At 38.5% G+C, this 26,454-nt stretch overlaps 1 protein-coding gene across 1 annotated transcript in view; it reads left to right on the top strand.

Annotated features, from left to right (window-relative positions):
* The window catches only part of SEMA5A (semaphorin 5A), a gene marked incomplete at both ends in the record, with an annotated part of 337,833 nt that overhangs the window by 299,948 nt on the left and 11,431 nt on the right, over positions 1-26,454 (top strand). Inside the window, 3 exon segments of the mRNA XM_084260169.1 lie at positions 1,798-2,023; positions 14,679-14,897; positions 25,012-25,182. Coding sequence (XP_084116295.1) covers positions 1,798-2,023; positions 14,679-14,897; positions 25,012-25,182 — 616 coding nt within the window.

Genomic DNA, 26,454 nt, shown 5'->3' with positions numbered 1-26,454 from the left:
GGGAAGTGATAGACTCATCAGTGCTAGACATCTTAAAAACTAAAAAAAAGAGGGAAAGACAGAGTGCTTTTGCTAACAGATTTGCACTGTAAGCAAACTCCTGGAGGGGACTGCACATTTGAGGTCGATAGCCAGGTCACCTAGCAAGTGGGGTGGTTCTGGCTGTTGCTGGGATCTGTTAATTTTGTTATTTCCTTTTAACAGTTTACGTGCTGAGACAAAAGTTATACATGTTCTGTCCTTAGTGTAAAGCATGCATGATTTAAACAGCTGCTTCATGGTCACCATTGTAGTGATCACCAGGTTTTGAGGTGGGAAGGGACTTTGCTGCACAGCCTTGAGGAGTGAACAGTAGTCCAGCTGAAGTCTTCAGGCTGAGAACTCTTTCTTACCTGAAGTACCATAAAACTATGGAAGCATGAAGTTTGTCACAGGTCCACACCAGGCCTCCAAACATCAGAGACTTGAACGTAGTGCTGGGTTCTCTGGGGCCTTGCTGTGTTCAGGGTGCAGGAGTTTCTGAGGATTTTTTTTTTTTCCAACTCTTAATAGATGAACAAATTAGAAAAGCTTTCAGATAAAGAAGCTTCTTTTCAATGTGAAATAGCAACACAGAATTTGAACTAAAATACAGGTTTAGAGCAATTGCTCTCAGCCTAATTGGATAGCTTTCTACATTAGGTTATCTGAGAGAAGAGGTAGTGAACTGAGGAAAGTCTGAGATAAAAAAGCTATTATCACCATGGGAAAAAGAGGAGTGGGTCGTCTATTGCTTTGTGGAACATAGTGGTATCATCTGGGGTAGGGGCTGTGAAAGAAGGAGGTTGTACTATGGGATAAAAATGTTATTTCTATTATGTCCATTTTTTGAGGTATTTAGTGGAATTACATAGTCACTTAGTAGGCTCCTTTTCAGAAGATAGCCACCGCTGAGTGTCTATCTAAGAGGTCTAGAGGTAGGGAGATCCTTTAAAAATTGTCCCACTGCCCCTCTTTCTTTTTGTCTTTAATAATTGTCAGTATGAATGCATTCTGATATTTAATGGTTGTTTACTTTCATCTATATCATTTATAAAGCACTTGCATTGGATGAAGTGTATTTGCTCAGGGAAATGAATGGGCAAGACCTACAGTTCTTGGTGATACTTGTCAGAAGATGTATATTGTGGGGCTTGAGGATGTTGACAATTCTGCATTTGTTTCTTAGGTGTCACCTGTTCCCTTTGATGCATATCAGTCCCCAGGAATTAGCTTCCAATGATAGGTTTATCAGTCCTGGAGCTATGGCCACTATGCTCCGCAGGGAGACAAATTCTTAAAATATTTTTTGTCCATTATCCCCTCATAATACATAAGAAATATACAAAATGAACAATGGTCCAGTTATTCATATGCCACTAGATTTTAGCAAGGATTATTTGCTGGTTTGTGTCTCATACGTGCAATTTATCAGAATTCCTCTTAATTAAAAGCTTTAACATATTTAGTTACACCTTATTTAGGGCTATTAATTTGTAAAGGATATGCTTTATCATGGTACTTACAGTGTTCAGCTTTATGGATGTAATAGATCTAATTTGTGCTGGTATATTATTGCTTCTAGCAGTGAGATACTGTGCTTGCCTAGAAACAGAGGAAAACACTTTGAGATTGGAATTAAAAGTTTATTGATGATCACTGCTAGTGGAAATGCTGGAAAAAAATATCAGAGGCTTTTTTAATTGGTTGCCTTCTTGCTGTTGCTTTGTGGGGTGATTTTAAAGCCACATTTAATGTATTATGATCATTTTATTTCAGGAGTATCAGCCTTGTAACACCAATGCCTGCCCTGAGTTGAAAAAGACCACTCCTTGGACGCCTTGGACCCCAGTCAATATTTCAGACAACGGTGGCCACTATGAACAGCGCTTCCGATACACCTGCAAAGCCCGCTTGCCTGACCCGAATTTGCTAGAGGTGGGAAGGCAAAGGATTGAAATGCGTTACTGTTCCAGCGATGGCACCAGCGGATGCTCGACAGATGGTAAGCGAAGCTAGACCGGCTGCACGGTGCCTTCTGCTAGCAAGGTGTCTGCAGTTCCATTTTCAGCACAGAGTGGAAGTTTTTTGCTCGGTGGTGTTTTGTGCAACAGAACTGGTAATGAAAAGGGGGACAGAATGGTAACAACGGGGAATCTGGCTTGTGTTTCTTCTGAATGTAGCTTCATCATTCAGACTAATCAAGTGTCTTCTACCGTTGATTATGAGATTTGCCAGGTAACATTAATTTTCTTTACAGTAATCTGAGAGCCATGACATGGCAGCCCAATTTTGGAGGATTCTGTCACCTCCTTATACTCTTTTGGGTTTTTATGGGGGGGAGAGTTTGTAGAACATTAATGTATTTTATAAGTATTTAGCTATAATATGTGTTACTGATGCTGAGAAGAACTTTTTGCTCAGTAATTCTAAAGTAACAACTGTAAGATTGATGCAGGTGTTAAACTAAATAAGGAGTTTATGAACTGGATAATTTCTGTTATAAAAGTTTATGTTATGCTATTGCTAGCAATTTAAAGTTCTGTCTATTTCTGAGATGAAAAACTGAACTCCTTCAAAATCTCTTCAACTTTAGGTGACTTTAAATTAGATTTTCTCTTATTTCAGAATTTTGTTCTTTCCCTATCAATAATATATAGTTCTGAATAAATGTGTGTGTATGTATATGTAATAGGAGAATTTCTGACAGCACGCTAATTTTATCCAGTTTCAATTATATATCAGTGTTTCTTTTTATGTTTTATATTTTTGTCATATATTCTAAGGAAATACTGATTTTTAATTAGTATATTTTAATATTTATAGACCTGCTTTCCATTTACTTAAGCTCCTGTATCTTCGCAACACCTAGGTTAGGTGAAAAAATATATAACTGAAAGCATTTGGCTTATCTAAGGCCATAAAGAGTGAATGGTTTCTTAGTCCTCAGTATTTTTCTAATTCTCAGTATTTTTCTCAGAATGTTGTGAAAATCAGTGTTAAACATTTCCTGGCTGTATTTGGTGTACATGTCAGGGTCTTGGTAGTGTATGGCTGTAGGGGTGGCTTCTGTGAGAAGAGTCTAGAAACTTCCCCCATGACCTTCATTCTGAGTAAAACTTTCATTGATTCATGTGACATCTGTGCCTCTTTGGAGAAAGCAGGATGTTAGTATTTTTTTTTAAGAAATACATAATAATGAACTTTATGAAAGAAAATTCCTGGTACTCCAGATTTAGTTTCACGCTCTATGTCACTCCCATTTCTGGTAATCTGCATTCTCCAATGTGGGTTTTTTATATGTCTGGATAGAAAGGCAGATTTTGGCATGGAGCAATTATTCTAGCAGGTCTTTGTGCTATTCCCCTCTTTTCATCCAAATTAAGTCTTAAACTAGCATTTAGCAAAGATTTTGCTCTGCTAGGGTTGCTGTGCGCCCGACCTTTCTTGTCCTAAATAAGACTTTTGGGTGGCAGTGCTGCTTTTTGCTCTCTTCCAGCATTTTGACATTTATGACACTTTTTAAAAATTTCACAAAATTAAATGAGAAAGCAAATATTTTTTCCACCAGATTGTACTGAATTCAGAGTTATCAAAACAACTAGAAGTAGATCTACAAAAGGATTGCAGTTCTGAGTGGTATGGATCAGGCAAAGAGTAACATCAGGATCCTAAATTTTAGGAAAGCTGTTCCATAGGCAGTATGACCCCCTGAGAAACTGCCCTCTGGGACAAGGGAGAAGAGCAGAGCTGGCAGGTCTTTAAGGACACTTCCCAGAGAGCACAAGAGCTCTTAATTCCCAGGTGGAAGAAATCTGCAAAGGAAGGGAAGACACTGGCATGGATGAGTCAAGACCTGCTGGTCAATCTAAAGGGCCAGAAGGAAATGTACAGGCAGTGGGAGCTGGCACAGGTATCCCGGTAAGAATACACAGACACTGTGTAGGGATGGGTTCGGGAAGGCCAAGGTGCAGATGGAGCTCAACTTGCAAGGGATGCAAGAGATACAAAGGATAATAAAGGCTTTTACGTGCATGTCAACAGAAAAGGAAGGTCAGAGAAAATGTGATCCCACTCGAGAGCAAGACAGGCAAGCAGGAAACAACAGATGAGAAGGTTAAAGTACTCAACATCATTTTTGCCTCAAAATTCACTGGTGATCTCTCTTTCCGCCCTTTTGAGGGCATGGGCAGCAGGATGGGATACTGGTGGAGCAGAGTCTCTCCCACTTTAAGAGAAGAACACTTGAGGAACCTGAACATACACAAGCGTGTGGGACCTGATGAGATGTAGCGCAGAGTGCTGAGTGAATTGGCTGATGTAGTTGCCAAGCCACTCTCTGTAGTATGTGAAAAGTCATGGTGGTCAGATGAACTCCTGCTGGACTGAAAATGGGAACCTTGTAACCATTTTTAAAAACAGTAGAAAGGATGACCCCAGGAACTATCAACCTGTCAGCCTCACCTCTGTGAGATCTTCCTAGAAGCTATGCTAAGGCAGATGAATGACAGGGAGATGATTTTAGACAGCCATCATGGTTTCACCAAGGGCAAGTCTTTCCTGACCAACCTAGTGGCTTTCTATGATGGAATGAACACACTGTTGAGCAAGAGCTAGATAGGTCATCTCTCTGGACTTCTACAACATCCTTTTATGAATTGCAGAGATACAGATTATATGAGTGGGCTGTTTGGTGGATGAAGAATTGGGGTGTCCAGAGAGTAGTTGGTCAACAGCTTAATGTCCAGATGGAGATTGGTGCAAGAGCCAGTGTATCCTAGAGCACATCGCTGCAAGAAAAGTAAACAGGGGGATACCTTTCTTATCTCTGAATTCATGATCATCTGATCTCTCGTGGAGTTGGATGCATAAGCTGACTTTTTCTTCCAGAATACAGTCAGAAGTAAGAGTGCCTATGTTTTGTTAAATAAAGTGTTGAAGCAGAGTGGAAGAGACAAGGCTGTGGGTTGAGGGGCATTCTTTGCCCGATTAGCTGGAAGATTTTTCTTTCACTTCTGAACATCAGATTCCCGAGTTTCCTGGTGGTGTAGCTGGTTTGTTGCATCTTGCTGGAACTGCTGCTTTGCCTCATTTGGAAAAAAAAATAATCATTAGGCCAATGTATGGGAGTGACCCCTGTTGCACAATAATTGAAATGTTCACCTGGGAGAAGGATTTTTGCTGACTACTCCCCAAACCACCGAATATTTAAATACTTTCTATTGAGTAGTTGACAGGGCGGAAACTATTGTACATCTGTCCCTTCTTCCTAGTGAAAGCCCTCATAAGTTTGTCATTAATTTGTGCTCATTCTTTGACTTTTTTTGGTTGGTCAGTCTTTAATGATTCTGTAATGAAAGATCAAACCAAATCAGTGATCCAAGCAGCTGCATTAACCAATATGCTTCTGGTGAAAAGAGTTACTGTTATGTCTTTTATAGCCACATTTTATTTTGAGCCTGTATGGTTAGGCATTTTCTGATTATGGATGTCAGAACAGGAAGGAGTGGAATACAGGGAGGGAGGGGGGGCAGGGATGCATTCTTTTTATTTGCTAATGTGATGAAACTTACTGGCTAAACTGCAGGATTCAGGAGTACCTCCCTACTCCCAGGTGTGGATTTGGGTCAGCAAAGCACCTCTCTACTGCTCCTTGATTTTATGGGAAGAAAATACATGAATAAGAGTCGTGTAGCGTATTTGTAGGTTTTGGAACAGAAGGATCTCAGGAGAATGGGAAACCATGAATTTTGGTGGACACCTTCACATTTTCTGACTAGATAGCAAGGAAACATCATAATTTACTTCCACCTGACCAGAGCCTGCATACTGTGAAACATTCTTTTCATTATCTCCATGTTGAGCTGTAGCAATTTGCTGGCTTTTATAGAAAGATTAATACTGGTACAGCATGCTTGACATACCTCATTACCAAAGATGTGTTCTCTGTTCTTTGCAGAAGAGAGCCATTTGTTAGAAATTTTCTCATTGCCTATAATCTCCCACTGTGCAACTATAGTCATGCCATGTTAAACAGAATCATGTTTCACTGTCAGGTGCTAGCAAGGCAAACTTTCTTTGCAGACTGAGCTTAGCGGTAGAACTTCTTGCCAGAAGCCCACTAGCCTTCTCCCAAGTATGGTAAGATCTCTATCTCAGACAACCAAACAATAGCATTTGCATACTGTATTCATGTTTTTCTGATTTAAAGTTCGATTAATAGGAAAGTAAAACATGTTTTGTTCCCTTCCTCTGGGTTTCATATAGTACTCAGATTGGAAAGGAACAAATAAAGTGAGATTATGTATGTTGCTTGCACATCTTAATGCAGAAGTCTGTACAGTTTAGCATTAAAAGTCTAGAAATTACATCACCATAGGCTTTACTGAGTGCTTGTGAAAATTTCTGAATACCTACATTTAAACAAACTGACTCTCCCTCTGTATGATTGTCCGATATATAAACACTATGTACTGAAAACATGAGTGTTTAATCCGGGGAAACAAATTTCACGAGGTATGTGGTTATCTGATTTTTCCAGTTGCAATTTGTCTCACCTAATTCTGGGCTCCATTAGATTCTGCAAAGACATCTAGCACCCTGAGGAATGAGGGTTCCATCTGAAGATAATTGACTTATATAATAGACAGAAATCACCCTGTGGAAGTACCAATTTTTTTCCTTGGTGTATACGAAGGTAACAGCAATGATGACCTTAAACATGACCCTTGAATTTGACATGGCCAAAGTTAGATGATGTTAGCTCCCAAAATACATTTAGAAAACAATAAAACAAAGACAACTCTTCTAATGTCAGTCAAAAACAGGCTGACAGACTCTTCTGTTTGCCCATTTTTTTTGTTTGGGGGGGGAGGGGGCGACAGTGGGAGAGGACAATAAATTCTGAAAGACAGTAATACATTCCTTAAAGGAGAAAAAGGGTCCTGGAAACATAGATTCCCAGTTGTCACTGATTTCTCCATGGCAAACTTAAAACAATAGCTATTTTTGAAGGCGGTATTTAATTTTATCTGAAATACTGTTTTAGTGGCCACACTGTCTCATGAAAAGATATATTAAATCCTAGTGTTACCCACAGGAAGTCTATAGTGCATTTGGAATTTAGTACAGAATAAAACAGGTGCTGATAATCGGTTATGTCCTGAAGTCATGTTGGGACGTTTTCTCTTACACTGTCTTATCGAAGTTAAACTGTGGTATTCTGAGATAGGAACAACACAAGTTGCGGAAGTCAGAACTAAATTTGATGAAAAATTCAGGTTTGATTGACAAACAACACTTCAGTGGAGCTTTGGGATTCAAAACTTAAACACAAAAAAGCCAAGTACAAGAAATAAACACATTGTGGTAATAACATCCTCCATGTGCATGCTGTTTGGTTTGGGGTTTTTTTAGTATCTTATCTTTGCATTACATTCATGTTTGTGATTGCATTTTACCATTTAAATTTTACTAAGTAAATTTTGAAGATTTACAAGGTTTTTATAAGTTATAGGCATATAGGCCTGAAGGTATGTAAGCTTTATTCTTCGATGATATTGTCAAATACTTGCAGAATATCTTCAGAAAGTGACAGCGATAAAACAATCTTTGCTTATCCTTGCTACCTGCTGCACTTTAAACAGTGTTTTATGTTGTCATTTAGAAATTATTCCAGATACTTGAATTTTGGCTCCAGACCATCTTTTCCCAAAGTCATGAACCTAGACTGCTTGGATAATTTAATTTTCTTTGTTAGGTTTGAACAGGAGTACATAAGGCATAAATCAGTCAAGTAATGTAATTTATCAGGTGTCGCTGCTACTTCTCTCTTATTTAGAGATGCATTCCTTCAATACAGGCTAGATTAGAAAATTATTATAAATATATGTGCTTTATTAGAGCCTTGCTTTTGAGCGAGATTAATTGAACTCGTCTGGGAATGTCTTCAAGAAGAATCAGGCCAATCAAAGTCATTACAGACTTTTGCAAAGGCAGGTGTTTCCTTCTGTACTAGTCAAGGCAGGTGACTTTCATGTTAACATGTCTCGAAAAAAAGATTAATTTCTTGTGGAGTTATAAGACTATTCCAATTTGGCCAACATTTTTTCAGAAATTACTCAGAAATTATCAAATCACCTTATTTTACATCAGAATTAAGTAACTTAATTAGACTTTATTTTTTCCCCTTCTTATATGTGTTTGCTAAGTATTTTGGAATAAGTAAGTCAGCAGCAAAGCAGTGCTAATTTCTCTGTAATTTTGCCCTAATTTAATAAAGCATAAGCACTCAGCACGAGAGAAGAATCTTCTGTTTAGAAGGTCTTCCCGACTCATAGGAGTTCACAAAATCCCTGTGATTGCTTTTTACAGTTTTCTGCAATTCTTGCTACTACTTGTGGAAATTTTTGCTTTAGTGAAGTACAGCTGCCTGTTTAAAATTGTACTGGGATTAAGTGGTTAAATTACTTTTTTCAGCTTCAGTGTGCAGCAGTTTATTAATTGAGTACGACTTCTAGACAACTGAAAATAAGCCTGTTTGTAAACTGCAAGCAGAATACACACATTCTAGTCATTCACAGGGCTTTAAGTCATAGGCTTCCTGTGAATGATTTAGTTAGAAACATTTGAGTGATGAACCTTGAATGATGAACCTATGTATTATAAAGGGCAGATCTGGATTTGATTCAAGCTATTCTGTCTGTCTTGGGGAAACTATTCATTAGTTCATTGATGATACTATGACTGATCATTCTTTTCACAGAATCACAAAATGTTAGGAGTTGCAAGGCACCTCAAAAGATCATCTAGTCCAACCCCCCTGCCAGAGCAGGATCACCTAGACTGAATCACATAGGAACACACCCCTGAGGGTTTTGAATATCTCCAGGAAAGGAGACTCCACAACCTCTCTGGGAAGCCTGTGCCAGTGCTCTGTCACCATCTCCATGAAAAAGTTTCTCCTTGTATTCGCATGGAACCTCCTGTGCTCCAGCTTGCACCCCTTGCCCCTTGTCTTATTGCTGGCCATCCCTGAGAAGAGCCTGGCTCCATCCTCATGACTCTCACTCTTTTCATATTTATAAATATTAACAAGGTCACCCTTCACTCTTCTCTTCTCCAAGCTAAAGAGGCCCAGCTCCCTCAGCTGTTCCTCATAAGGAAGGTGCCCCACTCCCTTAATCATCTTGGTGACCCTAAAGGTGGATTTCACAGCTATTTCTGTAGATAGGCTTTAACTAAGATCTCAAGGCAGTGTTTTAGCAAATAATCTTTTGCTGTTACCAAGCCAAGGGAATTTGCCTTATTCTGTTTTAGCCAGGTATTTTCATCTTGGGGGAAATAAATGAGATATACAGAAGGCTTGATGTTTTACTGTTGGGTGTCACAACTTGGTTTCTCTTCTTGGAGGTGGATGTGAAGCCACCAGAAAGTGACCCAAAACGCAAAAAGATGTGGCAAGCAAGAAATCCACAGTTTATTGAGAAAAGTAGTTTTCATAGGTTCATGCCACTTGACCTGAAAGAACACAATGCTTTTATATTTATACCTTCTCCTATTGAATTTAATATAAACTGTGATACAGATAGGATTCAGTTCTGTGTAGCCACTTACTTTCTCAAGAAGTTTTTTCTTGAAGAAATTCTGCAGTGTAATCTTTTGGTTTATAACTCATTACTACCCTCACCACCACCTCAATTAATAAGCAGGACTGAAGGACTCAGTGGTTCTCATTCTCCATCCATTTTCCATAGCTTAACAAGTTACTACACATCAGTTGGCCAAAGAAAGGGGTGGTTGGACTTTCCTTTTCAAACAGGGTCTTTGCATGAACAATTACAAGACATGTAATAGTTAGACCATGAATCTTCTTTTTCACATGTATATTTATATATGTGTGCCTATATTTATAATACATGTGTATGTTTAAGTGTGTATTTGTATATGTATATGTCCACAGGATTTATTGGATTGTCCTCATGCTCATTTTATGCTAGACAAGTTCATCCTAAAGATTCACACTCCATATTGGCTTTTCAAAATGGCCTGTGAAATTATCAATATTCTAATACTAAAAGCTTATTAGGAGGGTGCCTTTTAAAATATTATCTTTGTAGGATATTGAAAAACCTTTATCTTAAAGAGACTGCATAATCTGCTTTTATTCACTGAAAATGCCTCAGAAGCACTAAGTTCTGAAACAGAAGGGTTTTGTTACACAATGCCATCTCATTACTTTAATTTTCAACTACTTCTTCTTTTGTCTTAGATTTCCTCTGCAGTATGTATTTTATATTGTACCTGCTGTTACATTTATACCAAATCATTTTCTTCAGGTCACACATTTTTGGCATTGTCCATAAAGAAGATATATGCAGTTTTTCTAGAAATGCAGAGGCTGTGTTGATGGGATACTTACACACAGTAAGTTTGTAAGTTTTCTGTCACTGCCAAAGGTGGTCTTTAGAGTTTTGTGTTCAGAGATGCAGCCGTTCTGTGCCTTGCCATCTTCTGGAAGAAACATTCTGTCTTATTCTTTTCCTTAATCTATCTGAAAGGGAGGACCACCTGCTTAGTTTCTCTTCCCACATCTTCAGAGGCTTAAACTCTTACAATACTCAAGAAAGATTGTTAGAATTATCTATAGAACAGTTTTATAATCCATCTGTTCAGCGTTCTCCTTTCGCAAGAAGTTGCAATAACTTCAGAATACAATCAGCAAAGCAGATTTTAGGTATGGAAAGTGTGAGTATGCAAGAATAATAAGATAACCAGTCAAATCTCCTCCTTTATAGAGAAAATGGATCATGTTTACTTTTTGTAAAACTCCAGGAAAAAATAAAGTACAGGTAGACAGTTAACTATTCCTACTTTTTTCTTTTCATTGTACTTAAATATCACTGAATTGTGAAGGTTGTAAAGGGCGTCTTGAGATTATCTAGTCCAATCCCCCTGCTCAGTAAGGGTCACCAAGAGCAGACTGCTTAGGACCTTGTAAATCTGAGTTTTGGCTATCCCCATGGGTGACTAAGCTACTAAGTACAACCTGTTCCATTATTTGACCACACTCACAGTAAAAATATGGAGTGGTGTGTTCAGATGGAATTTTGTGTGTATTAATTTGTGCCTGTTACCTCTTGTCCTGTTGATGGGTACTACTAAAAAGAACCTGGATCCTTCTTTATTGCCCCCCATCAGGTATGAGATACTGATGAGATACCCCTCAGCCTTTTCTTCTTCAGGTCTCTCATATGAAAGATGCTCCAGGCTCTTGATCATCCTTTGGCCATACCCTGGATTTGCTTCACTAAGTCCATATCTTTCTTGTACTGGGGACCCCAGAACTGGGATCAGCACTGCAGATGGCGTCTCACTAGTGATGAATAGAAGGAAAGCATCACCTCCCTTGACCTCCCCTTTACTGGCAAGGCTTTTGTCAGTGTATCCCAGGAAAAGGTTGGCCTTTACCACAAGGGCACATTGCTGGGACACAGTCAGCTTACTGTCTACCAGGACCCCAAGATCCTTCTCTGCAGAGCTGCCTTCTAGGTGGTTGGCTTCAAACTACTGTTGCATGGGGTTGCTCTTTTGCCTTTGTATTTCCCCGCATTGAACTCCATTAAGTTCTACATTAAATTCGACAAAACCTTCCTGTGTATCAGCCACTCTTCCCAGTTTTGTATCATCAGCAAACTTTTCCTGGTCATTAATGACAATGTTAAACAGGATTGGACCCAGTCCTGTCCCCTGGTATATATCACTAGTGACTTCCCTGCTGCTGAACTATGTATGACTGATCACAATCCTCTGGGCCCAGCTGTTCAGACAGTTTTCAGTCCATCGCACTGTCCACTTAACTAGCCCATACTTTGTTGATTTGTCTATCAGGAACTTATGACATGGCTTTAGTGTCAAAATCATTATTAAAGTTGATATAACTAACATCCACTGTTTCTCCCCTCATCCATGAACCTAGTCGCCTAATTGTAGAAGGCTATGAGGTTTTTCAGGGAACATATAGTTTCCAGAATGTAAATTGATCTTGTTATTTTTAATGTCATTAGTATCCCAATGCTATTTTTTTAATCTGCAGTTTCTGTCTGAAGAGAGAATTCTAAAAGCCTCTCTATGAGCACAGTACGAATTATTATAAAACTGCGAAAAGGCTGTTCCTTGTAATAAATTTTTTAATGCTTTGGAAAGAAGAAAACACAGGGGAACACTTGCTGCAAACCAAACTCCACACTGAAAAGATATTTTAGAATATTCTCCTCTTTCAGAGCTGAAGTACCTCAGAGCGTTCCCTCAGAAGATTCCCCTCCCCACTCCCCCATTTAAAACGCAAGAAATCTAATTATCACAGTAGCAAATAAGGTCACACATTTTCCTTAGGACTGAAAAAACTTTACCTGTCCTGAAAAAATCTCTTCAAAACATCCTAGTATTGGTATGAAGTGATGCATGCTGCGCTGTTTTATGAAGAAAATTACTGGCAATCTTGTCTGATTAACACTTTTTCCATCATTTGCATTGCTGTTAATTTAATAATTAAAAGTACTTAATTTGAAAATCTGGTACAAAAATATCATTATTTTGGTCTCTCAGCTCATTGTGTATGTAACCTGGGCATTTCTGTGACCAAAGTGAAAAACTGAAAAAACCCCATTCCTTATAGAACTGAAAAGTGGACCTGTATTCATGATACTGGTACTGTTCCTCTGTATTTCCTCCCTTTTTGGTTTTGAATATATGTCACACTTCTTAAAATGCTGCTTTTAATATCTGTGTAATATAATCTGGCTCAGCAGGAGAGAAATAGTTACCCCCTATAATCACTGAAAGGTTTTACCCATTTTTAGTCATTTTTATATTGCTGTTCTGCTGTTTTCTTATTAATTTCTGTAGTTTCTTTTATTAGTATTTCTGTGTCTTTGCATCATCATTCCAATATTGCCAGTTGTTATCAAGTATTGAATAAAAATATGCAAAGCCTCATCTACATAGGGATGGTTTTGAATGTACTTTTTTTGGCAGAACTTAAGCAGCATTACTAATGCCATAACCACTGGTTTGGCATGTAATTACTCATGCTGTAACCACAGAAATGGGATGTAAATTGTTTCAGTATTGGACACTGCTTGACGTCTGGTTATCCAGTGTACTGCTCCGGTACAGTGCAGGACTCCTCTTAGGTAGTCTCTTCCAGTATTACTTCTATCTCTTTTCCATGCATGTTTCAGTAACATCTTCTGTTTCTTTAGCTCCACTTGATACTCCCACAGTGCCTGTGCTTGTATGTAGGGCATAAAACAATTTCTTAAGAAAAAAATGTTGTGCTGTAGTTGAAGCTCCAAACAATCTCTTGCAGTTCTCCACTGTCGATGATACTATTCATCTGTGTTTGTATCAGCAATACTGAAGCTCTAGCATAGGCAGGCAGCCACATCCTCTGCTGTTTAAACTACCATTCACAGGACTTTCTCTCATCACAGCTGCTTAAATAAGAGCTTAAAATAAACGCAGCATTTAGTGGTCCATCGATTCCAGTGATGCTGGTGCTGTGGAAGGTGAACTGCTTTGGCAACGGTGGGAAATCCCAGCAGTGTTGCTGATACGTAGATACAATGCTACAGCTCAAGAGTGAATTTAGTGTTCTGCTGAGTACAGTTGAGGGAATCTTTTTCCATGCAAGACCAAGATTGCATGTGACAGTGATAGTCAGATTAACTGCAAATTACCAGAACTTCACTCGGGGCTACATCCAGGCATATTGGTTGTATGTTCTGAACAAGATTCTGTGTGTTCCCCTTTCACTGATAAATAGTGAGCTGTTTAATCCAATGCCTTTTCTTGGTACTAAACTCACTTAAAAAAGATGTTTTCCACTTGCCAGCTGGTTATTTTAACAAGGAAGTGTTCTATTGCGTGTGTCTCCAAAAGGCTGATTTTCATATTTTATATGTGGCTGAGAACACTCCAACACAGTGGAAAATAAACTATTTTTTAAAGTGGCGAAACATTGCTCTTCACAGAAGGGCACTCTCACTAGCCTTTGTGCAACTATTGCTGTATGCTAGAAGTCTGAGTACGGTTGGGATAAGTAGAGCGCGTTACTCTCTAGGGCATCCGTGAGCAGCTTCTGGGCACAGCAAGCAGGAGGTCGATGCAAGGTAGGCTGGGTCGATGACGTGAGCAGAGCCTTGTGGTAGGAGTAGCAGATCTGGTTCGATGAGTGGTCACAGACAGCTCAACGCCATCTTCTGTGCAACCTTCTTCCTCTAAAACGGAGGCAATAAAACCTAGGTGATATATTGGGAACTTTTCTGATGAGAATTCCTGTCTAAGAGAGAGATAATTTTTATCATTCTCAGGTGGAGTAAATTGACTTTAGTTCAATCAATGCAGGTGTAAAACTTTAACTAAAGAGTTGGATGCACGTCTTTGCTCTAGTTCTATGTAAGTGAATCTAAAATTTTCTATTATGGAAGAGATTCTTGAGGTGAAACTGAGGTTTGGATTGCTAGGCTAAAGGACAAGACCCTCCTGGTCACATTGCTATTAGGAGCCTAGGAGGAAATTTGAAGAGGAAAAGGTTATTTGGGGGTGAGATGCTGTTTTAATTCAGGGTTTGGTTTTTTTTTCAATCCTTATGTTATTAGGGTTGTCAGGGGATTTCTTGCGTTCTGGACGATACTCTGCTCATACCATCAACGGTGCCTGGTCACCCTGGTCCCCATGGTCCCAGTGCAGTCGTGACTGCAGTAGAGGTATACGGAATCGCAAGCGGGTCTGCAGCAATCCTGAGCCCAAGTACGGGGGACTTCCTTGCCTCGGACCATCTCTAGAGTACCAGGAATGCAACATTTTGCCTTGTCCAGGTAAGAGTCAAATGAAATGAGAGAAGTGAAAATAAAATAATTCATCTTCAAGTCTGCATCTTGCAATAGCTGGTTTGGTTTTTGGTTTTTGTTTTTGAATAAATTACAGCTCAAATTTACCTTTATAATGTAAGTGGATTTGGGTAAGATTCCCATGTGCTGTTAATTAGTTTGTCATCAACAGTATTAATAACTATGTCTTTTTTTTCACTTGTGAAACTTTGAATATAAAAATATAATTTTAGTAAGTAGAGGTAAGAGAAAAAAGATATGAGAAATCTGGCTTAATCTGTATTATAGCTCAAAATATAATTTTCATCGCAGTAGTTGCTGGCATTAAATCCATGCTAGCATTTGTGTGCAGACACTCCAACAAATAAGGTTCAGGAGTGATCACCAAACTAGATGGTAACTCAGGTAGGTCATAAAAAATGTTCTTGGAATCTTGACCTTCTCCTTCATTGAAAGTTGTTTTATGTTTCTATAAAAAGGATTACAAGTAGAATATATATTTTCAAGAAACTACTCTGGGTTATAAATCATTGTTGATTCTTGGATATTTTGGGAAAAAAAATCTTGGTTTCGGTCACCTCTCACCATTCATAAAACAGACACCCAAATTCAAAGGTATTTGAGCTTTCCAGAGGCTTTGTGATAAAGGAAAGGGGAAGGATATGGGAGAACACATGAAGCAAATAAAGTTAAATTGGAATAGGAGGAAAGAATACAAGGTGAGAAATGATAGAGAAGAAGAAAGATAATGACTGAGGGACTAAGCTCTTTCTAGTATCAACAAATAAATTTAGAAATAAGCTTTCATACATCTTTAATTATTTCAATTATGTATAACAGTGATGCATATTTTATTATAGAAAACTTGGGCCTCTGGGCATTTATTCAAGTGTGGACCTGAAGGACTGCTATGGCAATATATGCATTCCATATGTATATTATTATAGTAAAATATATATGTGTGTATATATCTATGTCTAAATGTAACTATATGGTTGCAATTTAAAACTGTGTTCCCTAATCATGGATATGCTTGGGGATTTTTTTTAATACGAGTATTTTGCCCAATCTTATCATTGTAGTGCTTTCCCTAAGCTTTGTAAGCCCTTTGACAGTCACTGTCCAATTCTCTGCATCAGAATCTAAACAGTAGAACTGTGCAGAAGACAGGACTTCCCTTTCAGGGGGACCCAGGTTCTTGAAAAACATGTTTCCATCTTGCACTGAACCTAACTGTGTTTTGGCAGATACCCCACAAACCCAGCAGGTCTGCAAGTGTTCTGGCTGCTCAGTGAAAGTGAACTTCTCTGCAGTTTTGTGGCTAATGGGAAGAGTAGGGTTGCTTGGCAACTTGAATGCATCAGGGAGTTGCCTGACGCATTCAGGCCTCCAACTGTCCCGCTGGTGGGGCTGATCCAAATGGAATTTCTGTTGGGGATCTCTGCTTCGTTCTGGGTGAAGCCCCACTGAGCCATCGAATTTCTTAAAGAGGCACTTGAGCACAAACAGCCATCGTTTTCTGGTGAAATTTTCCTGCTGAATCCAAAGAGGAGGAAAGTAGCTTTAGATGCTCATTGTGTAGCTTATCTGCCAGCATCAGCATCAGAGAAAGCCAAGGGAAGGGATCACATGTTTCTTTCTGAGCCTAGAGGCCAGTGAAGGGTGAAGGGTGGCCACATCTTTTTGCACAAAACAGTGTGAGAGAGAAGTGGAAGAGAATCAGCAGAGAAACAACAACTGGCAGAGAATTAAAAAAAATTTTGGCCCAAATGTCCACATTGGCACAGCCCTGGTGTGTGTTCTAATCCATTAGTTCCCTAACTGCAATTGTAACACCTTGCTTTTCTTAAATAATAAAATTCTAAACAATTCTGTTTCATGTGGCTGCACTGTTCATCTGTGACAAGCTCTGAAAGTTGATATTAGGTCAAAGAGCTTGGAAACCATTGTACTTACATATGCAAGCTCCTCCCCAGGGATGAGCATGGGAGGTGAAATCAAACTAGAGTATAGCACCTTCACGTTGGTTTCTTCTTCCCTGGCAAAGGGAACCCTTCCACACGACACTGCCTTCAGTTTCCTTTGAAGCAGGTGAGCAGTAATAGCTAACAGCTCTGCTCACAAGCTTTAAGATACCTGACTGCATTACCATACTGCAGTAACTGAAGTACAGTCCTTAAATGGGCCCGGGTTTTCTGTAAAACAAGGTCAGATTACTTGCACATCCCTTGCTGTTGATTCTTAAATTAAATGCTGTTTTGAATTTTGTTGGATTTTTTGAATTGAACTAAGTTAAAAGTTTTCAGATATGGTATTTTTAATTGATTCTTCAGCTAGTATACTGTTATATTTTTTGAACAAAATTGCTCCAACCAGTAAAACACATTTATGCAGACATAAGTCTGATGTAGAGGCCCTTGTTGTTTATGAGGTAGCCAATACCCAAAACTCAAATAGATGAAGTTTTAAGGCAGAACTTAAAATTATGCTTTAGATAAAAATTATTCCCTCTTCTGCTGTCTTTGGATTTGAAAATATTTCTGAAGATCAGTTGGCAAGATGTGGGGGTGGGCCTTTCTGAAGCAAGAAGGGTTGTCCTAATATATCTAATAACTTTCTTCAGGGACATGTTACATTCTTGTTTTCGTGCAAGGCAGACTTCAATAAAGATGTAGAGCTTGAATGAAGCACTTAGATGTGTTATAGCCTGTGAGGAATCACAAAGTTCCTCGGCTGCAGAACTACTGTTTGCCAGTAATTAAGAAGAAATGTAAGGGGCTAAGTCAGATCTCAGATAAATCTGAAGGGAAAACATTGCAAGCAGTAGATGTAATTGATTTTTGTTTTTCTTGAGGACATGGGAGAGTGAAAAATGATTGCAGAATAAGGTTTATCCATTAATTAGACCTGATTATAAATTTGTAGAAAGGGAATAAATTTTTATTAGAGATGCATACAGATGGAATTGAATTCTCTCCATTTTTAATGAAAGTCAGAGAAAGCTGAATAGGTGGGTAAACATGTACATCTATTAGGTTGACATTCATGAGACCTCATCAAGAAAGGGGAGATGTAAATAATACATGGGTGAATAGCTTTTGCTCCCTGCCCCCATGTGCAAACCTGGCAAACCCCACAGTAGGGGCATAGAGGAGAGCAGCCAAGAAGAGGAACCATGGTTGGAACAATTTTCAAAACTCTTGTTAGCCACTGTGCTAGGGACTGGATTTAATTTCCCGGGTGTTTACATTGAGTACAACTATATAAAGACATTCTTACCCTAGCTATCTAAGCAAGTTTCTAAAGTATCCATGTTAGGCTTTGATCACACAGCTTTTGCAGATGTTCATGAGAAAGGTTGGTGTAGGTGCAGATCTCTGAGGTGTATCTAGTCTTCTCACACAGACTAGGCTATAGATAAGGTTGCAGGGACTGAGCAGGAGTAAACATGTCAAATCCTTCTTGCCAGTGTGGAGCATCCAGGAGAAAACTCTGTGCAAGGACCGTGCATGGTTCATTCGTGCCCATGTAGATAAGTGAGGTGTAGACAGAAAGGCTAAGGAATGTGAGGAGATTTTGTTCTGACCTCAACCTGAAAGCAATCGCCATAGTGCTAGAAATAAAAATGCAACAAAGAAGAATGTGATGCTTTCAAAGATTTACCTAGGCTCCCTTGGGGTAAGGACAGCAGCACCTATTCCCTGCTGGCACAAGATCATTTAGTTACAGTCCAGTCATTAGCCTCTCAGAAATATTGGTGTTGGTGGGAAAGAGCAAGCCATAAAGAAGCCTTCCTGTTACTGCAAGCTCAGGTTCTGCTTCACTCCCTGTTCTGCTTATAGCAGACAGTATCAACTCCTTGAGATATAAACCACCGAGAAAGATGAGTGATAAATATACTAAACAGTGCTTAAGTAATGTTGAAAGTCAATAGGATTTTTTTCTTCTAAATCCATTAATCAAGACTCAGTGTCATCCTGGAAGGTACTAAATGCTCTGAAGAACTGACACAGGGGAAAAAGCCAGTGGAGCAATCCCTGAGTGTACAAGCCTCTCTTGTCTGGTTAAGTGTCCTGCAACTTCTTTTAAAATTTACTTATTAATACATTAATATCCAGTAGTTTATGGTTAAATGTGCTGCAGGATTCCAGAAGATTAAAAAAACCAGACAACCCAAAAACTGAAGCCATCTAGAACCTGCCTTCAGCACCTACTATTAAATCTTCCTGAACCTGCAGGCAGAGAGAAACCGTGAATTTTTTTCCACAGCTTGTAGCAAAGTAAATGATCCATTGACATGCGGATTGATAGCAGTCACTGGGAAGATTATTTTTCATTCATAGTATTTGAAGGCTGAATATATAACAGTAAATTGAACAGTGCCAGAAAATTGTCAGAAATTGTACCCAGGCCTGGGAATGTGATTTGTCTGCATTGTACAAGTTTTAGAATGATCCCTCATACAATTTGCCATCAACTAACTAGTACTGTCCCAAATAATCTGCAAAAGCTTGGGAATCAATGTAAGGTAAGGCCTGTTCCCAGTACTAGTTTCCATGTGGCCAAACTGCTTTGAGGGGCAGAAGAATTTGCACTATTGTCTTGCACTAGCAGATTATTCTTTGGCTCTGTGCCTCAGCTCCTTATTTATGGCTCAGAGGAGTGAAAAGAGTTGAGCTGGCAAGCACTGAACAGCCTTGATAACTATGGAAAGGATCCATGAACACTCACTGACATTTCTGTTTTCTCTGAATTACTAATAGGTGGTCAATATGAAAAGAAAAGAACCTATAATCAGACATATTAGGGTTTTGTTATCCTTGGGTGCTCTCAAGTTACTTACATTATGAAGAGAAGCAGATGAGGAAGAGAAGCATTGTTTGAATGGTAACTTCTGCTAATTTGCAAAAATTACAGGAATTTACTAACTAATAGATTTTCAAATAATTATTATTATAATAATATATTATTATGACTTAATAATATATTTCAAATATAATTATTTGAAAATAATAATAACCAAATGTAAGGAATTAGTGAGTGCCACTGAGTAGCATGAGCTACAGCAGTCCCTGTTCCCTCTTCTCAGAGCATAATGGTGTGTCAGTGGGAAAGGACAGTTGCTGCCTATCAGATTTGTAATTCTGATACATCTTGACAAAACTTCAGGACTTTACCAGCTTCAAATTTTTATTGTAGCAGTTTTAGTTTGTTTAGTTAGGGCTTGAGTAGAACTGAGTGAATTCATATATCACTAAATGCGCTAATAACAATAAAGAGTTTCAGATATACAAATCTCTCCAAAAGACTGTTTAAGTTATTTACACATTCCCTAAAGCTGGTTATTGCTTGTTGGGGTTTTTTTCTTCATTATTGCTTTTTTTTTTCTCTCCTCTTTTTTTTTTTTTCCTTGCAGTCATACTTAGCCTCAAGGAAATGGGATGTATTTAGAGGAACAGACAAAATTTATCCTGTCGTAACTTCCTAAATCATGGGAGAAAAAATTACTCCAATCACATCAAGCTTGTCTCTGAGGCTACTGAAGCTCATCTCTCCATATGCGTTGATGTGTCTCCAGGCTGCTTCTGTAGCCAGTGAGGAGGGAGCTGAACTTAACTGTCGCTTTTCTAACTTAAGAGTCTCAGTTACAGACTTAAATCCAGTTTGATCCTTAGATTTTGTTGTTGTACTTTCCTTAGAAGTATTCAGTTGCTTTCTGTGTTTCTGCACTGCACGGGGTTGACTGTTTCATCCAGTACTGCTTTTATGGATAAATGGTACCTGTATCATCACAGAAACAAGACATTGGCTTTGCAAACTGGGGTGTCAAAATGCTCTTTCCCACACAGAAACGTGCAGCAATATTCCACAGGATTAGGGAAAAAACAGTAAGCTGAGTGATGTAGAATGAGATGACCCCTGGTTGTCTGGAAGGAAGCAGTAATCTCTTGGGTCTGTAGGCTGCCCAACACCTATTTTCCCCAGATTTTACTCAGCCACTGCGAAGCACACAATCCACATTCCTGTGGGTGGAAAGGACTAGTCGCCCCTCTATTTATACTCCTTCATGCATATGGAAAAGACTGATGTCTCAGCATTTTTTATTCTCTTTCGCTACGCTTTCAAAGATATGAACATGGAAAGTTATAAACCTTAAGGCATACACCAACATAAAAAAAAAGTGTTGTTTTTTTTTTTTTTTAATTTGGTTGTTTACATTTGAAATGAGACCAGACAGTGGAGGGAATAGCCTCCAACCCTATGTGTTCCCATGAAAGCAGGTGAGGTCAGTATGTCTGCCTGCGCTTCCTTTCACTTCCTTGTAAAACCCAAAGTGCATAGCAGGGTATCCAGTATACTTAATTGTCTCTTGGAAATTCTCCAGTAGTGTGGATGTTTTGTCATGTCCCCAGGACATCCCATTTCTATACACTGTTTCTGCCTAGTACATCCTCTTCCCAACATTTTGGTTTTGTTTTTTCTCATTATAGAAAAGAAATATTTATTAATCTCAGCAACAGCCAGTAAGCAAAAAGTTGTTTGCTTTACTATAAAGGAAAGAACAGTGTTTGAAAGCACCCTGAGAGCTGAAGGGTGCCTTCTTCTGCAAGGGACCAACCTCAGTAATTGTCAGAAAACGTAAAGACTCTTTTGTATCTTTCATTGTGGAACTGCTTTAATGACTTTCTTTTGTCCAACAGCTATGTAAAGAAACTGGAACTTTCCTTGTAGCTGTGTATTTTTCGTCCTATAAGAAGTAGAAATAACATTAAGGACTCCGTGACAAAAGGAAAAAAAGCAAAAAAAAGAAACCCAACCCAGATGGTGTTGTGTTGCTAAGCAACTTTAAAGAAAGATGAAAGAAACCGCAGAGCTCTATTTAGGTCTTATAAAAACTCAAGCAGTAAATACCCAGTCCTTTGATCTTATTTAACCATGATGCTTTATCATCCTCTGTTGCTGAGAAGGAGAAGTTCTGGGGACAAATAAAAGAGGTAGTTATGATAGTCCTTGAAAGGCCTAGAGATTTAGGATAGCAGCCTGTCAGGAAATAGTGACTAAGAAAAACAGTTAAAATTACACTGTCCAGCTCAGCCATGACCAAATCGGACGCTGTCTGTTATGTTATGGCTGTCCGTGCTCATCTTCCCCAGACCCACTACTCCCTCTACATCAGAAGTCTTACAGTACAGCCATGATCACTGCACAGGATGTGGAACGTGGTGACATTCCTGGATGTCACGTTGGTGTCTATGTTCTCGGCCACCTATAGATAGATTGCAGATGGCAGTTTCAAATGCATGCACGCTTGTGATTCTCACTCTGTTCCATTGAAAAATAAGCAGGAAGTGTTGGGGGTCATCGTCTGCATTACAGGGAATGAGCCATGGGTAATGTTTGCAGACAGTTTATCTTCTGCCTAGGCAGTCTCAGACTGCCACTCTGTTTCATGCAGGAATGCCTCTGATTATTTATTTCAGCTAGTCAAGGATCATTTTAAATAAAATTTTTAAAAAGAGAGAGAGAGAAAAAAAGTATCTGGAAAGGTAAATCCTTAATATTGCATGAAATGAAGAGCTTAGGCAACAGCTTCTGCTTTCATTTGACATAGATTAAAAAAAAAAAAAAGAGGCAAGTAGCCAAGTCCTGAATAAAAGATACCATGTCTTAAAATTGTCATAAAATTGCACAGTATATTTCACCTGCACTGAAGACAAATAACCTGTGGCTTTCTTAGATATGAGCTCGCATAATACTACATTAACAGAGTTATCTCAGGCAAAAAGACGTATTTGTTTTCCAGTGACTATATGAATAAGAGAGCAAGTCAAGCACTCTACTGAGATGAAGTATTTATTTATGATAGGTGGTATGAAGCGCTCTCATACATATGTACAGCTGGATGATTTGCCTGATAAATGTGTCTTGGAAAAAATGTAGCAATCGTTGAATTCTTTAATAATGAAAATAAGTTATTTAAATTACATTCTTGGGATATAACACCAGATTCCACAAATCCTGTTTGTCCAATCAGGATATTCAGAGGCCAGATAGATTACTTGCAAAAGTTTTTACAACTGTTGTTCTTAGCAAGGAGGTGCCAACTCCATGCTTTCTCGATTTATAAGATAACGTCGCAAACAATACAGAGAATAAAATGTTATATTTTCAACAACTTCATTTACAGGATTAGTTAATACCCTTAGGTACGCACTAGTGTATTGCCTGTTTGATTAGCAGTTGAGTCCCCAAGGGTATGCTGTATCTGAAATTGCATTCAAAAATGCACATATAGGTTGTAATAGCAAAAGAGACACATTATCCTGGTTCATTTCTCACTGCTGCAGCCCTTGCTTAGAAGTCACTCTACTCAACTCGCCAAGTAGATATATGATATGCAGTGCTATCTAAACAAGTATTTCTGTAATGGTCTATGTCTTCATCTAAGAACTTAAAATTCAAATACTGCACAGACATTTCCATTTTAAGTTATTTTTTTTTCAGATTTGGAACCACCTTTTTATTTGTGTAAGAGATAATTATGGAATAGCATTTCCATAAACCAGTGGAAAGAGGCTTTCTCCTTGAAAGGCTGTTTGATTAATGGAACAGAATGGATCAAAAGGAGTCATTGTGAAATGCTGAATGAATGTTTTGGATACTTCAGTGACAATCATTGTTTCAACAAACCGTGAAGTAAAGTCTTACAAGGAATGTCCTAAATGAGTGCACTGCAAAATATCATATACAGAAAATGTGTCCTTACCTAGTATCTTTAAAAGTTGGCGGTAATGAGTGTCTGTCTTGTGTGGTAAAATGCCCACTGCTGCTGAAAATTTACTGGTGCCTTGCCTTTAATATACCTAGGGGCTCATCAATTAGTGTTAGTTGAACTACAGAGTATTTCTTTTAATCAGTTGCAGACATGACAGGTAATTTCCTTACGTAAGAAAGCAAGCAATATCATTTTACATAGATGTTTTAAAATAATTTTTGTAGGTTATGAATATTTTGAAATTTTAGGGGTTTTGTTGTTTCCTCCCCCAAAAAAACCCAAACAAACAAACCAAAAAAAACCCCCAAAAATCCCAACCAAAATACCCTAATGAGAAATGAACAAAATACAGACATTCTCTGCAGAGGGAATGCTGTCCCTCGGAGAAGTACATCTGATTTGGTCATGTGGCCGCAGATAGGAAGCCTTTGGCAGATGGGCTGCAATATGGCCATAAATGCCAGAAATACATCCTGGAACAGTAGCTTTAAGAACTGGAGCTGGTCCAGGGCAGGCAAGGAGGTGAACTTTTATTAGTAGCCTGTCCAGTGGCTGTGTGTCAAAAGCCATCTCACAAATGGGGGTCCCATGAAATCCAACCTACATTTCAAAGGAACCTTATGAAAATTCAGAATAGAGAACAATTTGATGTACTTGAATTAGTAAATACTAATGGGGAAAAAAAAATATTCTTCAAGAACCTGTGTTTGAAATAGGAGTGGCATCTCCTTTTTGTCATTCATCTCTGGCGTTTTTGAACTACTGCCATTGTTCTGCTGCTGGTATCTATGCTAGAGCTGCAATAAGATTGCTACATTATATTGGTCCATCAAACCCTACAACTGTGTTACATCAATTGAAATGGCTTGTAGTATTAAGGCAATCTCACCTGGGCTGTGAAACAAAACCTGTATTTCTCCATCTCTCTGTTGATGTTATTGAGCTAAATTTTATTTTATTAATACAAAATTACTTTGAACTTATAATAGTTCTGATAAACCATCATTGATATTGTATTGTCTCAGAAGTGAAAAAAGAAAAGAAAACAGAAAAAGCTTTGGCCTCAAAGATGGTACCCACAGAAAGTGTCTTTTATGGATGAGTAAGTTTGTCAGGCTTCCCAGTATTTCAGGGTCTTTTAAAATATATAAATTAAATTAAATTTGTAGTAAGATTAAGTTTGTAGGCCAACATTCAGTGGCACCTAAAAATGTCCAATAATTTCAGTAGCCCACAAATTAGATCTTTAGAGTATGAGTAAGATGGGTTGAATAATGTCATGTCACAGAATAACCTGAAGCGATAAGATATTTTGTGTGTTTTCAGTGGATGGAGGCTGGTCTTGTTGGTCATCTTGGTCGAAGTGCTCAGCAACCTGTGGAGGAGGGCATTACATGAGAACCCGCTCCTGCACAAACCCAGCACCAGCGTATGGAGGAGATATCTGCCTTGGACTACACACTGAAGAAGCACTCTGCAACACACAGCCGTGTCCAGGTACAGCAAATTTGCATGTGCCACAGAATAAGGTGTTCACAGTTAGACAACATAATGCTCCTTGATCTATTATTTAAGGGCAAACAATTTCTCTCCCTTATTAAGTGTGCAATTAGCACTTATGTGTTACAATCACAGCAAATCATGTCACAGCAGGATATAGCTCTCAGGGCACCACCTCCTCCCTCCTCCCTCCCCCTTAAAAATTAAAGTTACCAGGTTCTGTGTCTGGATAAACTAAAGTTGTATAATAATTGAAGTAGATCATGCAGATGGCTTGGGACACTTTTAATAACAGTATCACAAAGAAGTGCATTTGTTATAACACTAAACTTTCACAGCAAGCAAATTGCTGAGGTTAATATTCAACATGTATTATCACAAGGTCCTTCAAGTAGATAATGTTTGCTCTATTTTTGTATAAAACACAGAGCAAACCTTAATGGTCTTTGTAAAATACCTTCTTCAACTTTGGATGTTAAGGAGCAGAGACTTCAGTTTTTGAATTGACTTTGGAGTACTTAGTTAATGAAATGTCTCAGCACTCCTGATGGTTTTATATTAGGGATCAGGACTTTTTCTGTAACTTTGACTCTTCCTTTGGACCCATATTAAAGGAAAATCATTTTTTTCATTAAATTAAAGTGAGAAGTAGAGAGTAAAACCAGATAAAACCACATAAAATCATTAGTGAAAAGCTAATGGGAAAAGTTCTTTTCCTTTATTGCTGATTAATGGATTATGGGAAACAGCAAAAGGAAATAAACATCAGTGGTGCCACGGTGTGTTACTTGCTTCACTTATGGGTCCTAGACTTCATCACAAAAGGTTTCTGCTCCTGTGATGAGGCTGTGCACGTGGTGGCACAAGCCCCATGAGTTTGAATTTATGGATTGGACTACCTGTGCTGAACTAAAATTTAAGTTAATTTTATTTTCTAGGTAGCGTGTGTCTTGCAGCAGAAGAAAAGTACCTAATTTGTCAAAATGAAAGCAGATGAAACACTCTTCATTGTGTTTAAAAAAACCCCAAACATAGAAATCAGTTGATTTTATTTTTCAAGACAGTGTACATTTGTATGTAGAAGTTACATAGTTGCCTTAGGATCATTAAGGCATCTTTAAAAGGTCAGAACTGGTGCTTTCATTATGCTAGGTTTGCAGCTGTTTCTCTTGTTGCACTTTTATTTTCTACCACCATTTCTCTAGAAATGACAGTTTGCAAACATTTACAAATATTTTTTTCATCCTATTTTGACCTGTTTGTTACTCA

This window comes from Gallinula chloropus (assembly GCF_964237585.1).
Source record: "Gallinula chloropus genome assembly, chromosome: 2".
NCBI classification, from domain to species: domain Eukaryota; kingdom Metazoa; phylum Chordata; class Aves; order Gruiformes; family Rallidae; genus Gallinula; species Gallinula chloropus.
This window is presented reverse-complemented; position numbering and strand designations above follow the sequence as displayed.